Source organism: Lithobates pipiens, unplaced genomic scaffold (assembly GCF_037356315.1).
Source record: "Lithobates pipiens isolate NorthernLeopardFrog02 unplaced genomic scaffold, aLitPip1_a1.2 Scaffold_23, whole genome shotgun sequence".
Taxonomy (NCBI): Eukaryota; Metazoa; Chordata; class Amphibia; order Anura; family Ranidae; genus Lithobates; species Lithobates pipiens.
Genome location: NW_027507785.1, coordinates 122,132,529 through 122,149,904, shown reverse-complemented (window position 1 = coordinate 122,149,904; position 17,376 = coordinate 122,132,529). Strand labels below are relative to the sequence as shown.

The following is a 17,376-nucleotide window of genomic DNA, read 5'->3' as shown; positions in this document are numbered from 1 at the left end:
GTGTCCCAAGCGGAGTCTGTCCTTACATCAGGTGCCTCATCAGAGGTACCTTCCTCACATCTGTGTCCATCAGCAGAGCCCCTCCTTACATCTGGTGCCCCTCTGACATCCACAGACCGCCCCCCCACATCCTGCACAGACCTGCCCCCACATACTCCACAGACCGGCCCCCGACATCCACAGACTGGCCCCGGACATCCACAGACTGGCCCCCGACATCCACAGACTGGCCCCCCACATCCACAGACTGGCCCCCCACATTCACAGACTGGCCCCCGACATACGACTGGCCCCCACATTCACAGACTGGCCCCCACATTCACAGACTGACCCCCCACATTCACATACCATGACTGTCACTGGCCCCCGACATACCACTGGCCCCCAGATTCACAGACTGGCCCCCGCCCTGACATCCACATACCATGACTGTCTGTCACCGCTCCCCGACATCCGACTGGCCCCGGCCCCGACAGCCACATTGTAGACTGGCCCCCGACATGCCGCCGTTGCCGCGCGCAGATGACTGTGGAGCCGCCCTTTACACTCACTGACACAAACACACACTAGCAGCGGGGGTGGGCGGCGCCACAGGTGTAGACCAACTTCTGGTCTTCTTAAAAATGGCGGCCGGCGGAGACATTCCGCCGGCCGCCGACCTCTAGCGGCCGGCGGAAAAAAAACGGGAAATTCAATTTCCCGGGACAAACCGAATTTCCCGGGACATTTCCCGGGACAAAATTAATTAGGCACAAATTTCCTAATCGCGGAAATGTCCCGCCAAATTGGGGACAGTTGGCAACTATGTTGCTATGGACTTTGCCCCTCTTATTGAGAGACTTTTTGAATCACCTTGATTTTATCTGTGCACACCTCCAGGGTCTCTCCTCAAATGCGCGCTGAGTTTATTTTTTGTTTGTAGAATTCAAGTGGCAACCTGTGAAGCTCTGATGAACTCCATTCCCAAGAGGGTTAAAAATAATGGTGGCCACACAAAATATTGACACTTTGGGAACAAATTTGGATATTCTTACTTTTGCTGCCAGTGGCGAAGAAAAACAGCAGGACACTCAACTTCCTAATGAATGCCTGTGTAGAAGTCTGATCATTGGAGGAGAGCACAGCTAGAGAACTGACCACGCTGTGCTCTCATGCACAAAAATACAATTCTAAAAATTGTAGTCTGTTTTTAACAGGAAAGCAAAGTGACTGCCAGAAACACCAGGGATTTTACACAAAGGAAGCAATACAAAGAGAACAGGATACTTTTTCATAGAAGTACATGGTACAGCAGGCACATATCAGGAATATGAAATGTTGGGTTTACATACTCTTAATGGGAGTTCCCCTTTTTTAGGCAAATGACTTATGCAAGGAGTAAACACACTGGGGGGTATTTTACTAAAGCTGAATCTGGAGCAGCTGTGCATGGAAACCAATCAGCTTCTAGGTTTAATTTTTTATCATCTTGCCCAGGTTGACACTAACAGTTGGATCGAAATCGTGCAAGTTCAGCTGAACTCGCAAAATTTCATTCCCGCATGTCAGTCTGACTTCAGGGCCGATTTCAGAGACATCTGTGTGGGTTCCTGCACAGATGTCTATACAAATTGCACCCCCAAAGTTGCCAAAAGTAGAACAGAAACCCCTTTTGGGAATCGTTGCGGCATCGATTTAAAGGGTGCCATTACCAGCAATTGCAGCTGATTTGGCATGCGATTTGACATGTCAAATCGCATCAATGTGAACCTAGGCTTAGGGTCCTTTCACACAGGCATTCTGTTTACATCATTTGTTTACATCCGTGCCTGTTCAGGAAGGGGATCTAAATAAATGTAAATGGACAAACGGCCTGTTTTTGCATCCATTTTTTGCATTGGTTGTTAGGAGCCGGCACCCTAACAACCATTGATTAACCCCTGCTGTCAACAACAGGGATGAGTCATTAGTTGTTAAGCAGCCGACTGCTGCAGGAAAGGTGGAGGGTGGGCGAGCGTCCTCCACCCTCCTCCTGAACCATACCAGGCCACATGCCATCAACATGAAGGTGCCCCCCCCCCCCCGGAAAAGCAACTTGTCTTCAAGTTGATGAGGATAAAGGCCTCTGCCCCACAACTCTGGCCTGGTAGTTGTGGGGGTTGACACTGGAATCTTGTAGAGTCCTTTAAAAAGGGAGCCCCTAGATCCTGCCCCCCCAAATGAATGGGTATGGGGTACATAGTAGCCTGACTCATTCACCAAATACATGTCAAATATCTAATATAGTTTTAAATATCTCCAGGAGAAGAAGCCTTCAAATCCTTCACACTGAAATAAAAGACCAGAATCCACCAAATTGTCACATACACCCCAGGCAGTGTATTGCACATAGAGAAGAAAGGGGAGACCTTATAGTGTAATATTTCCAAGCATCGTTTTATTAGAAGCACATCCATATACTCACAGAATAGAAAAGAGCTAGATACTTGCAGAAAAGCAACCGCTGCCTGCCCAGGTTGGTGTGATGACGTCACCACTTGACTCCACACTTACGTGTATCGTCCCATAGAACGTCGTAGGAGGGTTGCCAGATTGTGAGGCTTCTTTTTCCTGGAGACAATTAAGCGATATTGGACCTCCTTTTTATGCGGTCTCAAACTCTGATAAGGATGGTGGTGGGAGCACTGAGGCTGGTGGAGGCTTCTCATGACTTGCAGTTCATAGTATGAAATATCACTTTGGGACTGTTTTGTGGACTTAGGCTCCATTCACACTTGTGTGATTTGTCATGCAACTTTGGGCATCAAAGACGCATGACAAGTCCTTCCCCAAGTTTTCCAATGATAACCATTCATATATGTGCGACTTAAAGTTGCAGAAACTTCAAAGTAGTTCATGCACTACTTTGATCCGACTTTCATTCAACTTGAGGGCCATAGACTTCAATGTTAAACTCTCAAAAGTTGCATGAAAGTCAAACCTGAATGTTATACAACAGTTGCCCATTATCACTGGTCAAAGTTGTATCCACGTGTCACCTATCCAAAGTGGCATCAAAGTTGGCACAACTTTGGAGTCGTACAAGTGTGAATGGAGCCTGAAGGCTCCATTCACACTGGTGAGATGCGGGCAACCCTGCAATTCCTGTGCGGGTTCCCGCATCACACCTGAATTGCACACTGGTTTATACTGACCTCTGCGAACTGCTGCGGGTGTCAATGTAAAGATAATGACACCCCCAAAACAGTTCTCAGATCGCAGTGCGAAATGTAAAATGGTACAGGAATTGGATCGCATGGGTGTGAGCACTTATGCGATCTGATTCCAGTGCGGGCCAGAAAAAGGGTCCTGCACCATTTTGGTGCGAATGCGATTTCAGCCATACAGTTTATATGACTGAATTTGCATCACACAGACATCGCAGGAGATGTGCACTGCCATACGGTGCGAATCACAAGCAATGTTTGTGATAGCATCAGTATGAACCCAGCCTAAATATTTTTTCTTTTGAATTTGTTTTTGATTATTTGTATGTCCAACGCATTTTTTATGTATTAAAAAAAGTGACGGGTTATAACCCTCCTTTACTCAATCCAAAATGAAAAAAGTTTTGTCTTTGGCTCTGCTAAATAATATTAATGCAGAAGAGCAGACTTGCCACCCTCCAAACATTAAAGTATAACCAAACGCAACATTTTTTTTATTTTTTAGTTTTGGATAGAGTGGAGAGGGATTAGAATCCCTGTCAGTTTTTATTGCTCTCTGTGCCCTCGTTGTTTACCATTAAAACTAAAAGTAAAAGAAAATCCCATTTTGGGTTGTCCCCAGAAAAGTAAGGCTACTTTCACACTGAGGCGCTTTTCTGACATTTTAGCGCTAAAAATAGCATCTGTAAATCGCCTCTCGAGCCTCCCCAGTGTGAAAGCCTGAGTGTTTTGACACTGGGGCGGTGCGCTTGCAGGATGGGAAAAAAAAGTCCTGCAAGCAGCATCTTTGGGGCCACACCCAAAACGCCCTGCCTATTGAAATGAATGGGCAATGCCGCCGAAGCGCCTGCAAAGCCTTTCGGCAGCGTCGCAATGTGGACGCTTTTAACCCTTTCTTTGCCCGCTAGCGGGGGGGTTAAAAGCACCCCACCAGCCGCCAAAAAGGCACCACTAAAACGATGGTAACTCGCCACTAAAACTAGATCCACTTTACCACCAAGGCACCCCGCCCCAGTGTGAAAGTACCCTAATAGAGGGGAAATCTTCCAATGGGGACACTATTTATGGTGACCCCAAGGAATTCATTTAATTTGCAGGGATTTCCTCTCCCTACCTGTTTGGGATAGTAAGTAAAGGGAAATCTCCCTAATGGGACACAGATGGCAGAAAATAAAACCTGACAGGGTGTATAACCCTCCTATGCTCCATCCAAAATGGAAAAAAAAAGTTTTGCCTATAGTTCTACTTTAATGAATAATGTAGCCGAGCAGACTGAGTTGCCCCCCACCCTCACGGGTCCAGTTACCCTCTTTCGCCCAGCTGACTCCTTCTATATTATTCATGAGCCGCGTGAATCCTTATTTACTGTTCCCCGTCACAGGGAGGACTCTGCATAATATTCAGCAGCTCTCGCTGAGGGGGGCGTGTCACCAGGAGCTCGCTGATGCTGAGCTCATGCAACAACCACCAATCAGAACCGGGAATGGGGCTGACGGGGCGGACCATCTTCTAGACTATGGTAATGGACTGCGGGACGGTAGTCAGTATTTCCAAGATGGCGGCTTCTTCAGCGTCGCAGCCGGAGGTGAACCTGTGCGAGTCCCCGGTGCCAGCATCAATGTTTTCCCCGGAGCCTGACGACGAGGACTCGGACTGCAGCGTGGACGGAGAGCCGCTGAGGAACGGCGAGGCGGAGGTGGACCTCACCAGTAAAGTAAGTACAGGGAAGGAGGAAAGGTGACAGCTGGGCCCCCCGGTGAAGGGACAAGTGGACGTGTCACTCGCAGAGGGCGGGGAGGCCTGGGCTGAGTGGACACCTCTGGCAGTGTGTGTTCCCGGCCATAGAGATCGGCTCAGCCTCCTAACCCCTTCCTGGCTGCATTGGTGCCATGGAAATGATACCTGTTAAAGGGGAACTCCACCCAATGACACCCCCAGGCCATTGCTAATGTTCTGATCGATGTTACTGCTGATTATATTTGGAAGCCAGTGAACATGTTGTCTCTGAAGTTGACGTTGATACCAGAAAATATGGGCAAGCGTAAGGATTTGCGTGCCTCTGACAAGGGCCAGATTGTAATGGCTAGACCAGCATTTCTCAACCCTTTTTTTTTTATTTATTTATTTTTTTTTTTTTCCGCTCAAGGCATCCTTTTAAAATCATGGACGGTCTCGAGGCGGCACTCCATTCTAAAATGTATAAAACAAAATGAATAGTTTTGCAAAACGTAGCAACATCCACACTTGGGACTCCCCAACGTTTTCAAAGTGATTTATTCTTCTAAAGCAAGTGCACCTTTACACACTGGTAAAGACTAGTATTCCAATGTTTCTCCTCTCCCTCACTCCGCTAATGTGACATCAGTGCTGATGGAGAGGGACAAACAAGGATGCTGTAGAGGCACACAAAGTCCTCCTTATCAACAAAATGTCATCATTGCTTGTTAGGACACCAGCAGCTTTAAAGTTCTAATGGTGCACAATGAGAACCTGTGGCTTGGTATAAATAAAAAGCAGGCTTCATCTTTCTGCTGTCTTGTACACATGTTTTTTGACCAGTTTTTCGGCATTTTGCCAAGGCTCCCATTAAAAAAAAAAACCTGAAGACACCCTAGTTGAGAGGCTGAGCTTGACAACCGTTTCAGAGCAACGCTCAAACTGCATCTCTTGTGGGTGGGCAGGACCAACCAAAAGTATTTAAACTAGGGCTGAAACAACTAATTGATTATGTAATGAATCGATTGCTGTTTTCATAATCTATTAAAGAGAGAGTCCACCAAAAAAATTAAAAGCCAGCATCTACAAATACTGCAGCTGCTGACTTTTAATAAATAGACGCTTACCTTTCCTGGAGTCCAGCAATGCCAAGCAATCTCTCGGCTCTCAGCTGCTGCCAGGGCCATTCTCGGTGAGGCAATCAGGAAGTGAAGCGTTGCGGCTTCTCTTCCCGGTTCCCTGCTGCGCGTCGTAAGTGGTCCCCGCTATCTCCTGGGACCTGTGTGTTTCCCAGGAGAGAGCGCGTGGGAGGTGGGGTTTGCAGGAAGGAGTGACTTCCATGGGATTCTATTCCCGGGAGTGGGTGCAGATACCTGTATTATATCTGCATTCCCCCCCTCCCCCCCCCTGAAAGGTGTCAATTGTGGCCACCGGAGGGGGGGGGGGGGGAATCTGATAAGCAGAAGTTCCACTTTTGGGTGGAACTCTGCTTTAATCGGCCAGTAACATAATGGGGTTAAAAAAAAAAAAGTAAAATGAGCCCTTTATAGTATAAAAAGAGCAAATCGCTACTGTAAATATTACTTTTACAGTTCTACAGTAAAAAAATGAACCCCTTACAGTAATAGCTGTTTTTTTTTTTTTATAAAAAATAATTTGATCCAAGTCTGATATTTACCTGATTCTTTAATAGTATATCTCTCCTCTATTTGCATATACAGTATATCTCTTCTGCCTTTTATTCTCAGAGTGGTTTAGGTATTTTGCTCCCTAACCATATAGTTGTTTTTTTTTCTATTTACCACTGCATAGCTATTTAACCTCTTCCCGCCCACCCTATAGCCGAATGACGGCTATAGAGCAGGCACTTTCGTCCGGGAGGCCGTCCCTGGACAACCTGTTGTTTACTTCCACAATGCGCGCCGCCGCGGGCACGCATCGGGGAGTTCTGTGTTTGCCGTGTCCCCCGGAGACAGGAAAACACAGATCGCTGTAAACGGCCAATCACAGGGTCTGTTTACAGCGCGATCGGCATGTCCAATGTGAGATGATCTCATATGTAAACATATGAGATCATCTTTCAGCGCCGCTCTCCCTCCTCACACAGACAGCGTGTGAGAGGGGAGAGATGAACGGCTGCAGCGGCTGGAGTGTAAAAAAAAAAAGTGCCACATATTAGTGCCATTTGTCATCAGTGCCACGTATCAGTGTCACGTGTCATCAGTGCCACATATTAGTGCCATCTGTCATCCGTGCCATGTGTCATTGTCCTGGTGCTCCAGGGCCTTCAAAAGTGTAATAAGTAGTCAACAAGTTAGATGTGTAATTCATGCTCCTAGAACACATGATAGCGCTACCTGCATGTTGGGCCTCTCTATGTGGCCAGGCTGTGAAAAAGTCCCACACATGTGCTATTGTAATACTCAGGAGGAGTAGCAGAATTTTTTTGGGGGTGTCATTTGTGGTATACACATGCCATGTGAGAGAAATAACCTATTACAATGACAATTTTGTGGAAAAAAAAATAAAAAATGAAAAATCTTAATTTTGCAAAGAATTGTGGGAAAAAAATGACCTAAAAAAGCTCACCAGGCCTCTTACTAAATACCCTGGAATGTCTACTTTCCAAAAAGGGGTCATTTTGGGGGGTATTTGTACTTTCCTGGCTTGTTCGGGTCGCAAGAAATGAGATAGACCACCAGTACATCAGATGTGATCAATTTTGTGCGATTCGCACCACAGCTTGTGGACTCTCTAACTTTCACAAAGACCAAATAATATCCACTAATTTTGGTTATTTTTACCAAAGATATGTAGCAGTATAAATTGTGGCCAAAATTTATGAAGAAAAATTAATAATTTGCATTATTCGGTCACAGAAACGAAGAAATAGCGTTTTTTTTTTTTTTTTAAATTTTCAGTCTTTTTTTTTTTTTTTTTTTTCATTTATAGCGCAAAAAATAAAAACCCCAGAGCTGATCAAATACCACCAAAAGAAAGCTCTATTTGTGGGGGGAAAAAAAGGACAAAAAATTAATTTGGGTACATGGTGGCATGACTAATTGTCATTCAAAGTGTGAGAGCACCGAAACCTGAGAATTGGTCTGGGCAGGAAGGGTGTTTAAGTGCCCAGTAGGCAAGTGGTTAAGAATAAATTGCCCTGCAAATAAACGTTAGTTGCAGCCCTAATTTCAACAAAGGAAAACTGGTGGAACAGGATTGTGGTTGACCGTGGCTTAATGATGTATGTTCTGAGTGAAGGCTGGCCTGTGTAGTCAGAGCCAATAGAAGGGCTGCTTTATCTCAAATTGCTGAAAAAGTGAATACCTGGTTCTCATAGCAAGGCATCAGAATACAGTGCATTGCAGTTCAATATGTATGGAGATGCATGGTTTCCACAGCCCAAAGAACCTACGATGGACATGTGAACATCAGAACTGGACCATGGTGCAATGGAGGAAGGTGGCCTGGTTTGAGGAACGCGACGGTGAGTTTGAGATATTGAACCGGCCACCAAGTTCTTTAGATCTCAATCCAATTACGCATCTGTGGGATGTTCTGTTAAAACAAGACGCTCCATGGTTGCCTCACCTCACAACTTACAATATTTAAAGGATCTACTACTTGCAGCTTGATGCCAGATACCACAGCATACCTTCAGAGGTCTAGTGGACTCCATGCCTTGGTGGGTGGTCATCGTGTGATAGCTGACTGGTGTATGTACAAGCCCATTGGGTCCAGCATTGTCCTACTTTCATTCTGCTTTCATACTACAGATCCAATCGCATTCCATTGTCTTCCTATTTATTTTTTATATCTCATGGGGAGCTGGTAGTCTCTTCTGGTTCTTGCAGCTGGGCCCCCCCAATGACGCAGCACCGGCTATCACACGTGGGCAGACAGATCTACCACCGTACCTGTTTACATATTCTATAATTGCCGAAAAGGCAGAGATGTCATCACAGCCATCCGGGAAGCTGGCAGGTGTTTGATATGCTCTTAACATTTGCATTGCTTCTGAGTACCCATCAAGTATCCTTAATAAATCTCTTTTAACTGTACTTCACCATGGGATTTCCTTGCTTTTGTGTTTTAATATCACGTGAGATGATCCAGTGGCTGTGGGGCGTATCCCTTGATATGCCACAACCCTGTCACACTGCCAATCTGTGAGAGCTGGAGCCATCCATCGTTCTGGGTGGTTTTTGTCATCCTAAAGCGCGATTAGACCTTTTAAGTTGTGAGGTCTAAATATTTGGTAACCTGTTTTATTGTTATAAGGTGTCTGGTGCCCTTTTTGGTGATTTTTATATTCGCAGTGGAGTATTTAAGTTGGAATCATTTTGACTTAAACTTTAAGGATACCCTTTTTTTTTTTTTATTTATTTATTTATTTATTTTTTTTGTGCTAGCGCAACACTAATTTTGGAAATAACTGTCAAAGTGATGCCTTCTGGGGTAGAGACTTTTCATATAATGGCACATTCGTTTCCTTCATTTGGAGAAAAATATGTAGATGGATATGGCGCCATATCTGTCCGCACATGTGAAATACGGCGTTGCATCTTTTTGCATGAATGGAGAATGACACTGTTTTCACACTGTGTGGCTGTCGGGCACAACAGAGGGTGTGGTGTGTCACTTTCAAGCCTGAATTTTTTTCCTGATTTTGGACCTGAAATTGTGCCAAAGGCGCATGGGACCCTTCTGATGTGCCCTCCGCGGCCGCCCCAGAGATGTGTGAATTGGCTCCGTTGACAGCCTGTCATGCAAATTTGATGCTGTGAAACCCAAAATCCAATTTGCTTAAGTGTGAACCCAGCCTGAAAAGTGTTCTTCCTAGGATTTGTGACGGGTGGAAAGCAAAACATCATCTGTGCCCTACCTTGAAAAGAGGCTGGCAGTGGGGTGAGGCCAACAGCCCAAAAAAAAGGTGCAAACTGAAAGAGGTAGGGGTGTGTTGTGTGTCTTTGTTCCCACAATGAAAACATTCCATGATTGGAAGAGGCAGTCTTGTCATCCATTCATAGAACTCTTTTCATTGTGGGAACTAATAGTACAGCTTCTCTGAATGGAGACGGGGGCAGGCATAGTTGGCACTTTTTGTCTGTCTTGGGTGCAGCAGCTCACATTAACCCCCCACAGAGATGGAAGATCACCATGACAGGGGTAGATTATCTGGGGGCAGAGGACATGGGCTTTTAATCCAACACAGCAGCCACCAGCACATGAAAAGTGAAGCTTTGAATAAACTTTTAGTAAACATTTAGTGGAGACCTTGGAACCTACAACTGTGTGCTCCATGTTCTCATGCCGGATGACAAACTGAATAATGAGCAACACGTTAACTTGATCTGGCCATCAAAGAGTTGAACAATGGTTACAAATGAGTTAATTGAAGCCACACAATAACCCCAGTCTGCTCATGTGAGCTCTCAGAGATATCTTTGCATGTATGTAAAGTAATTCCATGTCAGAGATGAGCTGTGCGTCTGAAGATCTGGTCATGCCAGATGTATGATAATTGCTGGATTAATGTTAATTACAAAGTGTTTCTGATTCCAGAAATGCCATTTGTAAATCTGCCTTTTTAGAATGTAATCTAGCAAGTTGTAAAACGTTTGCCATGTCTCATAATTCCTCATTGCGCTGGCACTTTGTGAGCTTTGCAAAGCTGATGACTTCATAAAATGCCCATAGCGCAGTGTTACTTTGTGAATTGATTCTTCCCAGCTTGCATAATGCTACACATGAATGAACTGGCCGTCACCATGAGGCCACTTGCTGTTTTTTTATGTTGATCAGCTTTTCAGCATATGAATGGATTGTTGTCCCTATAGGTTATGCAGCTGTAACTGAATGGCTGCACCAGATTGTTGACAATGCATATTGATTTTTGGCTACCTAGCAACATATTTGTGTATTTGACGTTGTGTTTTCTTGATGTAATCTACAGCAATAGACAGTGGGCAGTCCAAACAAAACTGGATGAGCATGGCTGATGAAATGTGTTGGCAATAAAATAATTGTGGGTGGAGTGGAGTCCACATTCCACTTTGACGTCTCTAAAGAAACTTTTTTTTTATTGTGCCTATCCTGACAGGGATAGTACAATTCGAGGTTGGTCATTCTGAAGCCTTTCAGCTGCTTGGGAACTACTTTGTCTAAGCAAGCTTTACCAACTAGTAGTGTGACTGGGCATGCTTTAACTTTTAGTTCCTTGTTGCTTTATTTCCCTTTTTTATATAAGGAGTGCAAGTCAAGGCAAAAAAATATAAAGTGCACTGTTTTTCATGGAGCAGGGAACATTTGGAATCATGTCAATATTTATTGCTGTCTCTGTCCCTGGTGGGTAGCATCACCCACTCTACATATCCTGGTGACCGGTGTTATTGTCATACACCAGCATTTCTCAACCAGGGTGCTGTGAAAAATATATGAAAGATGGGGGTGATGAGGTCTTAGACTTCTGTTGTTACGGGGACCCCATTTTAGACCAGTGTTTCCCAAGATTTTGCAAACTCGAGAGGTGCTGTGACTGCAAAAATGGTTGTGGTACACAAACAATAATGAAAGATTAACTAAAATCCCAGGTGAACCTCCATCCAGGACAGTTCACTTGACAGATGGCTCCGCCCACTTGCATGAGGGTGTAGAGTACAGGGTTTATGCTGGAGGATGGAGATAATGGTATCACTTATTGGCAGAAAAGATGGTTTTCTCTTCAGACTTATCCTGTGTGTGTTAATTTTTATTTTTTATTTTTTTACCTCTTTGAGCATAAAAATTCACTTCGTATTCTTTCTCCAATAGTTTTTTTTATTCAACCCAGCTACTATAATTCCCTTAAATACTTCCCATTTACTTCTATGCAGGTGACTTTAGTATTATAATTATTATTTTTTTTTTTTTTTTTGCAGTACTGCTAGCCAAATGGTACAGTGAGTTTATTCTTGCTGCAGCATGTGTACAGCCACATGCCTTTGTCCAGGGGGGCAGTTTAACCACCAGAACGCCAGTTCACCCCACAATGCTAGTGTGATGTGCATGTAAATGAAAACATGCTGTGGTGGTTTGTGTAGGGGTGTTGGTTTTTTTTTTTTTTTTTTTTTTCCCAATGCATTGGATGGCACTGCAGGTCACTACATTGCATTGCAGAGACTTGACTGGAGTGTTACTTTGTACACTGCCAATAAAGTTAAATCAATTGTTTTAGCTTATCATACTGTTTAAATTTTTATCACACTGCTCAGCAAAAATGATAGCAGCTGCATAGGCTGATTGCAGAGATCGGGTCTTCTGCTTACACTGCAGAAGTTATCCTGGGCATTATGTCGCCAACTCTAAGGAGTGGGTTGAGGTAGTATTTTAACCCTATGATATATACTCTATTTATAATTTTTTTTTCTAAGAGTTATTGGCGTTACTTTACTGTAGTCCTTGCCTTGAGCTGGCATTGTACAATTTTTTTTTTTTTTTTTTGGCCGTTTTTTATGAATCAATCAATATTTACTTTGCTGTTGGTCCTGCCCCCTCCTGCCAAACATCCTTCAATTAAAAGATTGAGGATCCTGAGTGGAAAATTGTGCAGCCCTGGCTAACCTGGGCTTCCTTCCTTTCTGTGACCACCAACCAGGTCTGGCCCCCTTTCTTCCCTTTTTTTTTTTTTTTTAAGCCTTAGACCCCTTTCGCACTGGAGCGTTTTTTTTAGGTGCTTTAGCGTTAAAAAAGCGCCTGTAAAGCGCTTGAAAGAAGCCTCACCTGCAGTCCCAATATGAAAGCCCAAGTTCTTTAAGAGCCCTTTCACAATGTCAGTGCCCGAAAAACGCTTGTAAAGTGCTGCTTAAACTAGCAGCGCTTGACCAGCGTTATTGGGGCGCTTTTAACACCTGCTAGTGGCCAAATGGGTTAAAAGCGCCCACAAAATGCTGCTGCCAATAGCGCTTTTCAGGCGTTTTTACAGGTGCTTCCCATTGATTTCAAAGGGAAGGGGCACTTTAGGAGCGTTGTATTCACCGCTCCGAAAATGCTGCAAAGAAGCTGCTTGCAGGACTTTTTTTGACGCCCTGCCAGCGCAGCGCCTCAGTGTGAATGCGCTCAGGCTTTTACATTGGGATTGCAGTTGCAGCTTCTTTCAAGCGCTTTACAGGCGTGTTTTTTTTTTTTTTTTAACGCTAAAGTGCCTGAAAAACGCCCCAGTGTGAAAGGTGTCTTAGGGGTTTTTGTGGTGTCTTCTCTGCAGTACATGCGTTCACATAGGGCTTAGGGACTTGTAGTCAGCCAGATTGGAAATCATTCAGGCTGAACCCATGCTCGTTTGAACCTTGATAGCAAAGGTGATGTTGGTGTTGCCTGACATTACTCTCACTGGTTTTTCCCTGTATTTGTGCCATCAGGAGGCGACGGTGGAGGGGATTAATTTTCCTTTTCCCCCTTCATCTTCTGGGACAGCTACTTGATAAGATTGGCACCCTAAAGTACGTCCTGCCTAGGGTGGACTTGGGTGAAGAGGATGGGCGGGAGTTAGCTTCCTGATGTCCGTTGCGGGGTGTACCAAAATGGCGTCGAATGACGGACATTCTGCTGGCGGGACACATTTCCAGATGCGTGTGTGGTTTTTTTCTCTGAGCTATCCATGCGAGGATGGGCTGTCTTGGAAAATGCTGTTAGAGGCACAGGGATCTCTGCTGGTACACACAGGCAAGCTGTTGGCCTAGCTGCGTGGCACATGGGATCGGTGCTCTTTTGTTACAGCATCCTTCCCTGTCTGCTAGGGGTTTTTCTCATGAATGCGAAGGACATCCCGGCAGATGGTGGTAACTGTAGGTCTAGGCTTTCTGATAGCTGTAAAAAGCTTTTATGTGAAAGTGTGTGGTGGTGTGTTGGATTTTTGCAGGTTCTAATCTGTTGCCTCTTCTGCATCTGTATGAATTTTTTGATCTTCGCCAGGGTGAAAGAACCTTTTGCAAAATCTATAGTTGATTCTTCCAGACCCTGCGGAGGTTGGGCTGGAAGGTCAATCTGGAGAAGTCTTGCTTCTCTCAGAACGTTCTCTCTTTAGGTTACCTGATAAACTCAGTTGCCCAGAAGATTTTTCTTCCAGGGGAAAGATGGCCAAAGATCCCTCTCTCCGTGCAGAGTTTCAGGTTACTCCCGCAGCCATCTCTGCGTCAAGTCATGCAGTTATTGGGCTTAACTGTGGCAATTTCAGGGCTGCCTTGGGCCCAATTGCATTCCAGGCCCCTTCAGGTGTTTCTTCTGCGTCATTGGGATCACTGGAAAGACTCCTTGAATCAGTTTTTTTTTTCATTTCCAGGAGAAGATTCTCTCAATCTCTATCCTGGTGGGAGCAGCCGGAGGGAAGACTTGGGCACAGCATTCCCCAATAAAAATTACCACAGATGCCAGCCTGGGGAGGGAGGTTGTGGAGCTCATTCGGAGGACTTGCAGGCTCAGGGCTTCCTGCTGCCAGAAGGGTAGCCCAGTTGTCAAACTTAGAACTTTTAGCTGTGGGGAAGGCTTTAGTAGCTCTGGAGGTGATAATCAATGCAAGGGACATGTGTGGTGTGTGTTGTTTGTGTGGGGTGTTTTTCTTTGACAATGGCACAACTGTGGAATACCTCAACAAGCAGGGGGGCACTTGCTCGGACAGGCTTCTATTGTTGAGCCAGCAGATTTTTACCTGGGCAAAGAACAAAAATGTTTCTGCGGTTAGTGCAGTTCACATTAGTAGGACTGTAAATATTTTGGCAGACTATCGGAGCAGAGTAAGTATCTGCTGCAGCAATTGGGGAACTGAACCAAGAAACCTTCCAGGAGATCATATTGAAGTGGGGTTTTTCCAAAGTGGATCTTTTTGCATGTATTCTCAACAGGACAGCTTCTCGCTTTCTTCTCACTGGAAACAGAGGTGGGGTCCTTGGGGAGCGATGCACTATTTTCCGTGGGATTTCACTCTGGCCTACGCCTTTCCTCTGTTGCCCCTTGTAATTCGGGAAGATTATTCAGGAATAAGCAGAAGTTCTCCTGATTGCCGCTTGATGGCCCAGGAGGAGTTTGTTCTCTGCACTGAGAGCACTTTCGGAGCGGGGGACCCATCAAGGTGCAGTACTCCATCCAAACCCTCAGACTTACCTTTGACAACCTGGAGGCTGAGCGGCAAATTCTACAACTAAAAGGAAAGGGTGTTCATTTCAAGTTGAGACTATATATAAAAAAAAGTAGGTTAGTCACTAGAAAGATTTATGGGAAAGTTTGGAAGACCATTTTATTTTTTTGTTTCCTGGCAGAAGAAAACCATGATCAACTCCTTTTCCATCCCCTGTATACTAGATTTCATACAGAAAGGGGTGGAGAAAGGGCTTTCTGTCAGAACCCTTAGAGTTCATGGTGCTGCCCTGTCCCTGTTCATGGGGGGGGGGCAGTTGAGGATCTTTTGGTTTAAAAGATTTCCCTCAAGCTAGACACGCTCCCAAAGTTTACACATACCCCCTTGCCTCTATCATTTGGTATTGCATGCTCTTGCCAGGGCTCCCTTTGAACCATTGGCAGACTCTTTAAAAATGGATTGATTTTCTAAAGATTTCCTTTTTATTTTTGAAAAGAAAAAAAGTTTGCGCATAATAGTCAATACGGAGTTTACATACATAATGCAGGGTGCAACAGGCACTAAACAAAGGAGTAGAATGTCTATCATATCTACAGCTGAGGTAGTCCCAGTCATTGTTTGCTTATAACCATAAAATTTAAGATTTATACCAGGCATGGGTAGTGGTTGTGCTTGGGGACTCATCGCGTCACGCGGAATAGAGCTGGCTTTTTACAATGTAGATGTATCCTACTGTCTGAGTGAGAGTGGAAGGCTGGGGCCAGAAAATATATTCAAGGCCCAGTGGGGGAGGGGGGGGGGGTTCTTCCTAGTCCGCACATGTGGAGGAATCCTCTACCCATCTGTCCCAGATTTTATTGAACTTGCCTGGGCATCCTCTGAGGTATAAAACTTTTTTTTTTTTTTTTATATGAGTAATGTTCACTGCTCTTTTCCGTTGCTACATGGTAGAGGGAGTGGCTCTGAGCCACAGTTGGGCTATCTGCATTCTGGCTGTGAAAAGAGTTTCTTGCAAGAAAGTGGTTAGGTATTTCTCTTCTTCTGAAATGGGGAGGAGGCTAACTAGACATTGGTGTGGGCAGAGTGACATGGGGGAGCCCATATGATCATGGTGTTGTGTGTTTGTTTTTTTTGTTTTTGACAATTTGTGACCAGTATTGCTGGAGGGGTGGGCAGGACCATATTAGGTGGTAGAAAGTGCTTTCAGAATTGCTGCATCTGGGGCAGGCTGAGCCGGCATCTTTGGAAAGGCAAGAAGGGGTGATGTATTATATGTGAAGGATGTAGAGGTTTGATTAGTTTTAGGGGATATTTATTTACAGGCCTCCAGTCCCCTCAGGTCCGTCTCCCCATTTAGTTCAGTTGGTAGGCATGGGGGGGCGGCCGAGGGTAATAGGAGGTTGTAAAGGAAGGATATTAGTTTCTTGGAGTCCCTACCCAGAATCATTTCCGCCAGGGTCACTCTCTCTAGCCTGGGATTGAAAGGCATGCCGAACCTGGAGGTAGCGGGAGAGCATACTCTTCCTTGAGTGCCTAAAATGTTTTCACTGTGCCATCTGATATAACCTGGGACATGTATATGATGCCCTTAGCAACCCATATATTGTGGTCCCGGGATAGTCATCAGTTCAGGCAGTTGGGAGTTGTCCCAGAGTGGTGTGTGGGCATGGAGAGGGGGGAGCTTCAGTAGTGATCAGCAGCAGTTGGCATATTTTGCAGTACACACAAAGGGAATAAATGTGTATAGCAAAACGTGTTACTACAATATTTGTGAGACCTACTTGATTTCCTGGGGAAAAAAAAAATTGGGTGCCAACAATTTCGGCCATGACTATGTCTATAGGGGCCCCACACAAACTGACTCCCTGGCATTAAAAACGCGGTCTGGGATGTAGAAGGGTCATGCCAGAATATGTAGAGTAGCTTGGGGAGAAGGCTCATCTTAACTAAGTTAATGCGACCCATGACTCAAAGCGGGAGTCTGGTCCAAACTTCGGTTTTGCTTTTGAGGAGATCCTACAGGGCTTCTAGATTGAGATGCATATAATCTTTAAGAGATCATGATCGCTCCACGCCTAGGTACGTGAGCTTGTTTGCCCTCACTAGGGGGAGAGCCTCCTGAGTGCCAGTGGGGGCCGTGATGCCAGTTGATCTGCAGCCCAGTGAAAGTGCCAGACTGTTGAATTCAATGTAGGACTGCTGTCAGTAAGGGGCTGGCATCCTCCAAATAGAGGAGCATATCATCCGCATAGAGATTGAGGACTACAGTCACTCGTCCCATGCGGAGGCCCCTAATGTTAGGGTGTCCCCCCCCCCCCCCCCCCCCAATGGCAATGGCCAGGTATTCAACAGCCAGTGCATATAGCA

The 17,376-nt window shown here is 45.2% G+C and overlaps 1 protein-coding gene across 1 annotated transcript in view; it reads left to right on the top strand.

Annotated features, from left to right (window-relative positions):
• Nucleotides 1-4,685: 4,685 nt before the first annotated feature.
• Nucleotides 4,686-17,376, top strand: part of GTPBP1 (GTP binding protein 1) — a 163,852-nt gene continuing 151,161 nt past the window's right edge. The window contains exon 1 of the mRNA XM_077452291.1: nucleotides 4,686-4,899. Within this exon, the coding sequence (XP_077308417.1) occupies nucleotides 4,702-4,899 (198 nt within the window). The 5' untranslated portion in view covers nucleotides 4,686-4,701. The remainder of the gene's footprint in view (nucleotides 4,900-17,376) is intronic.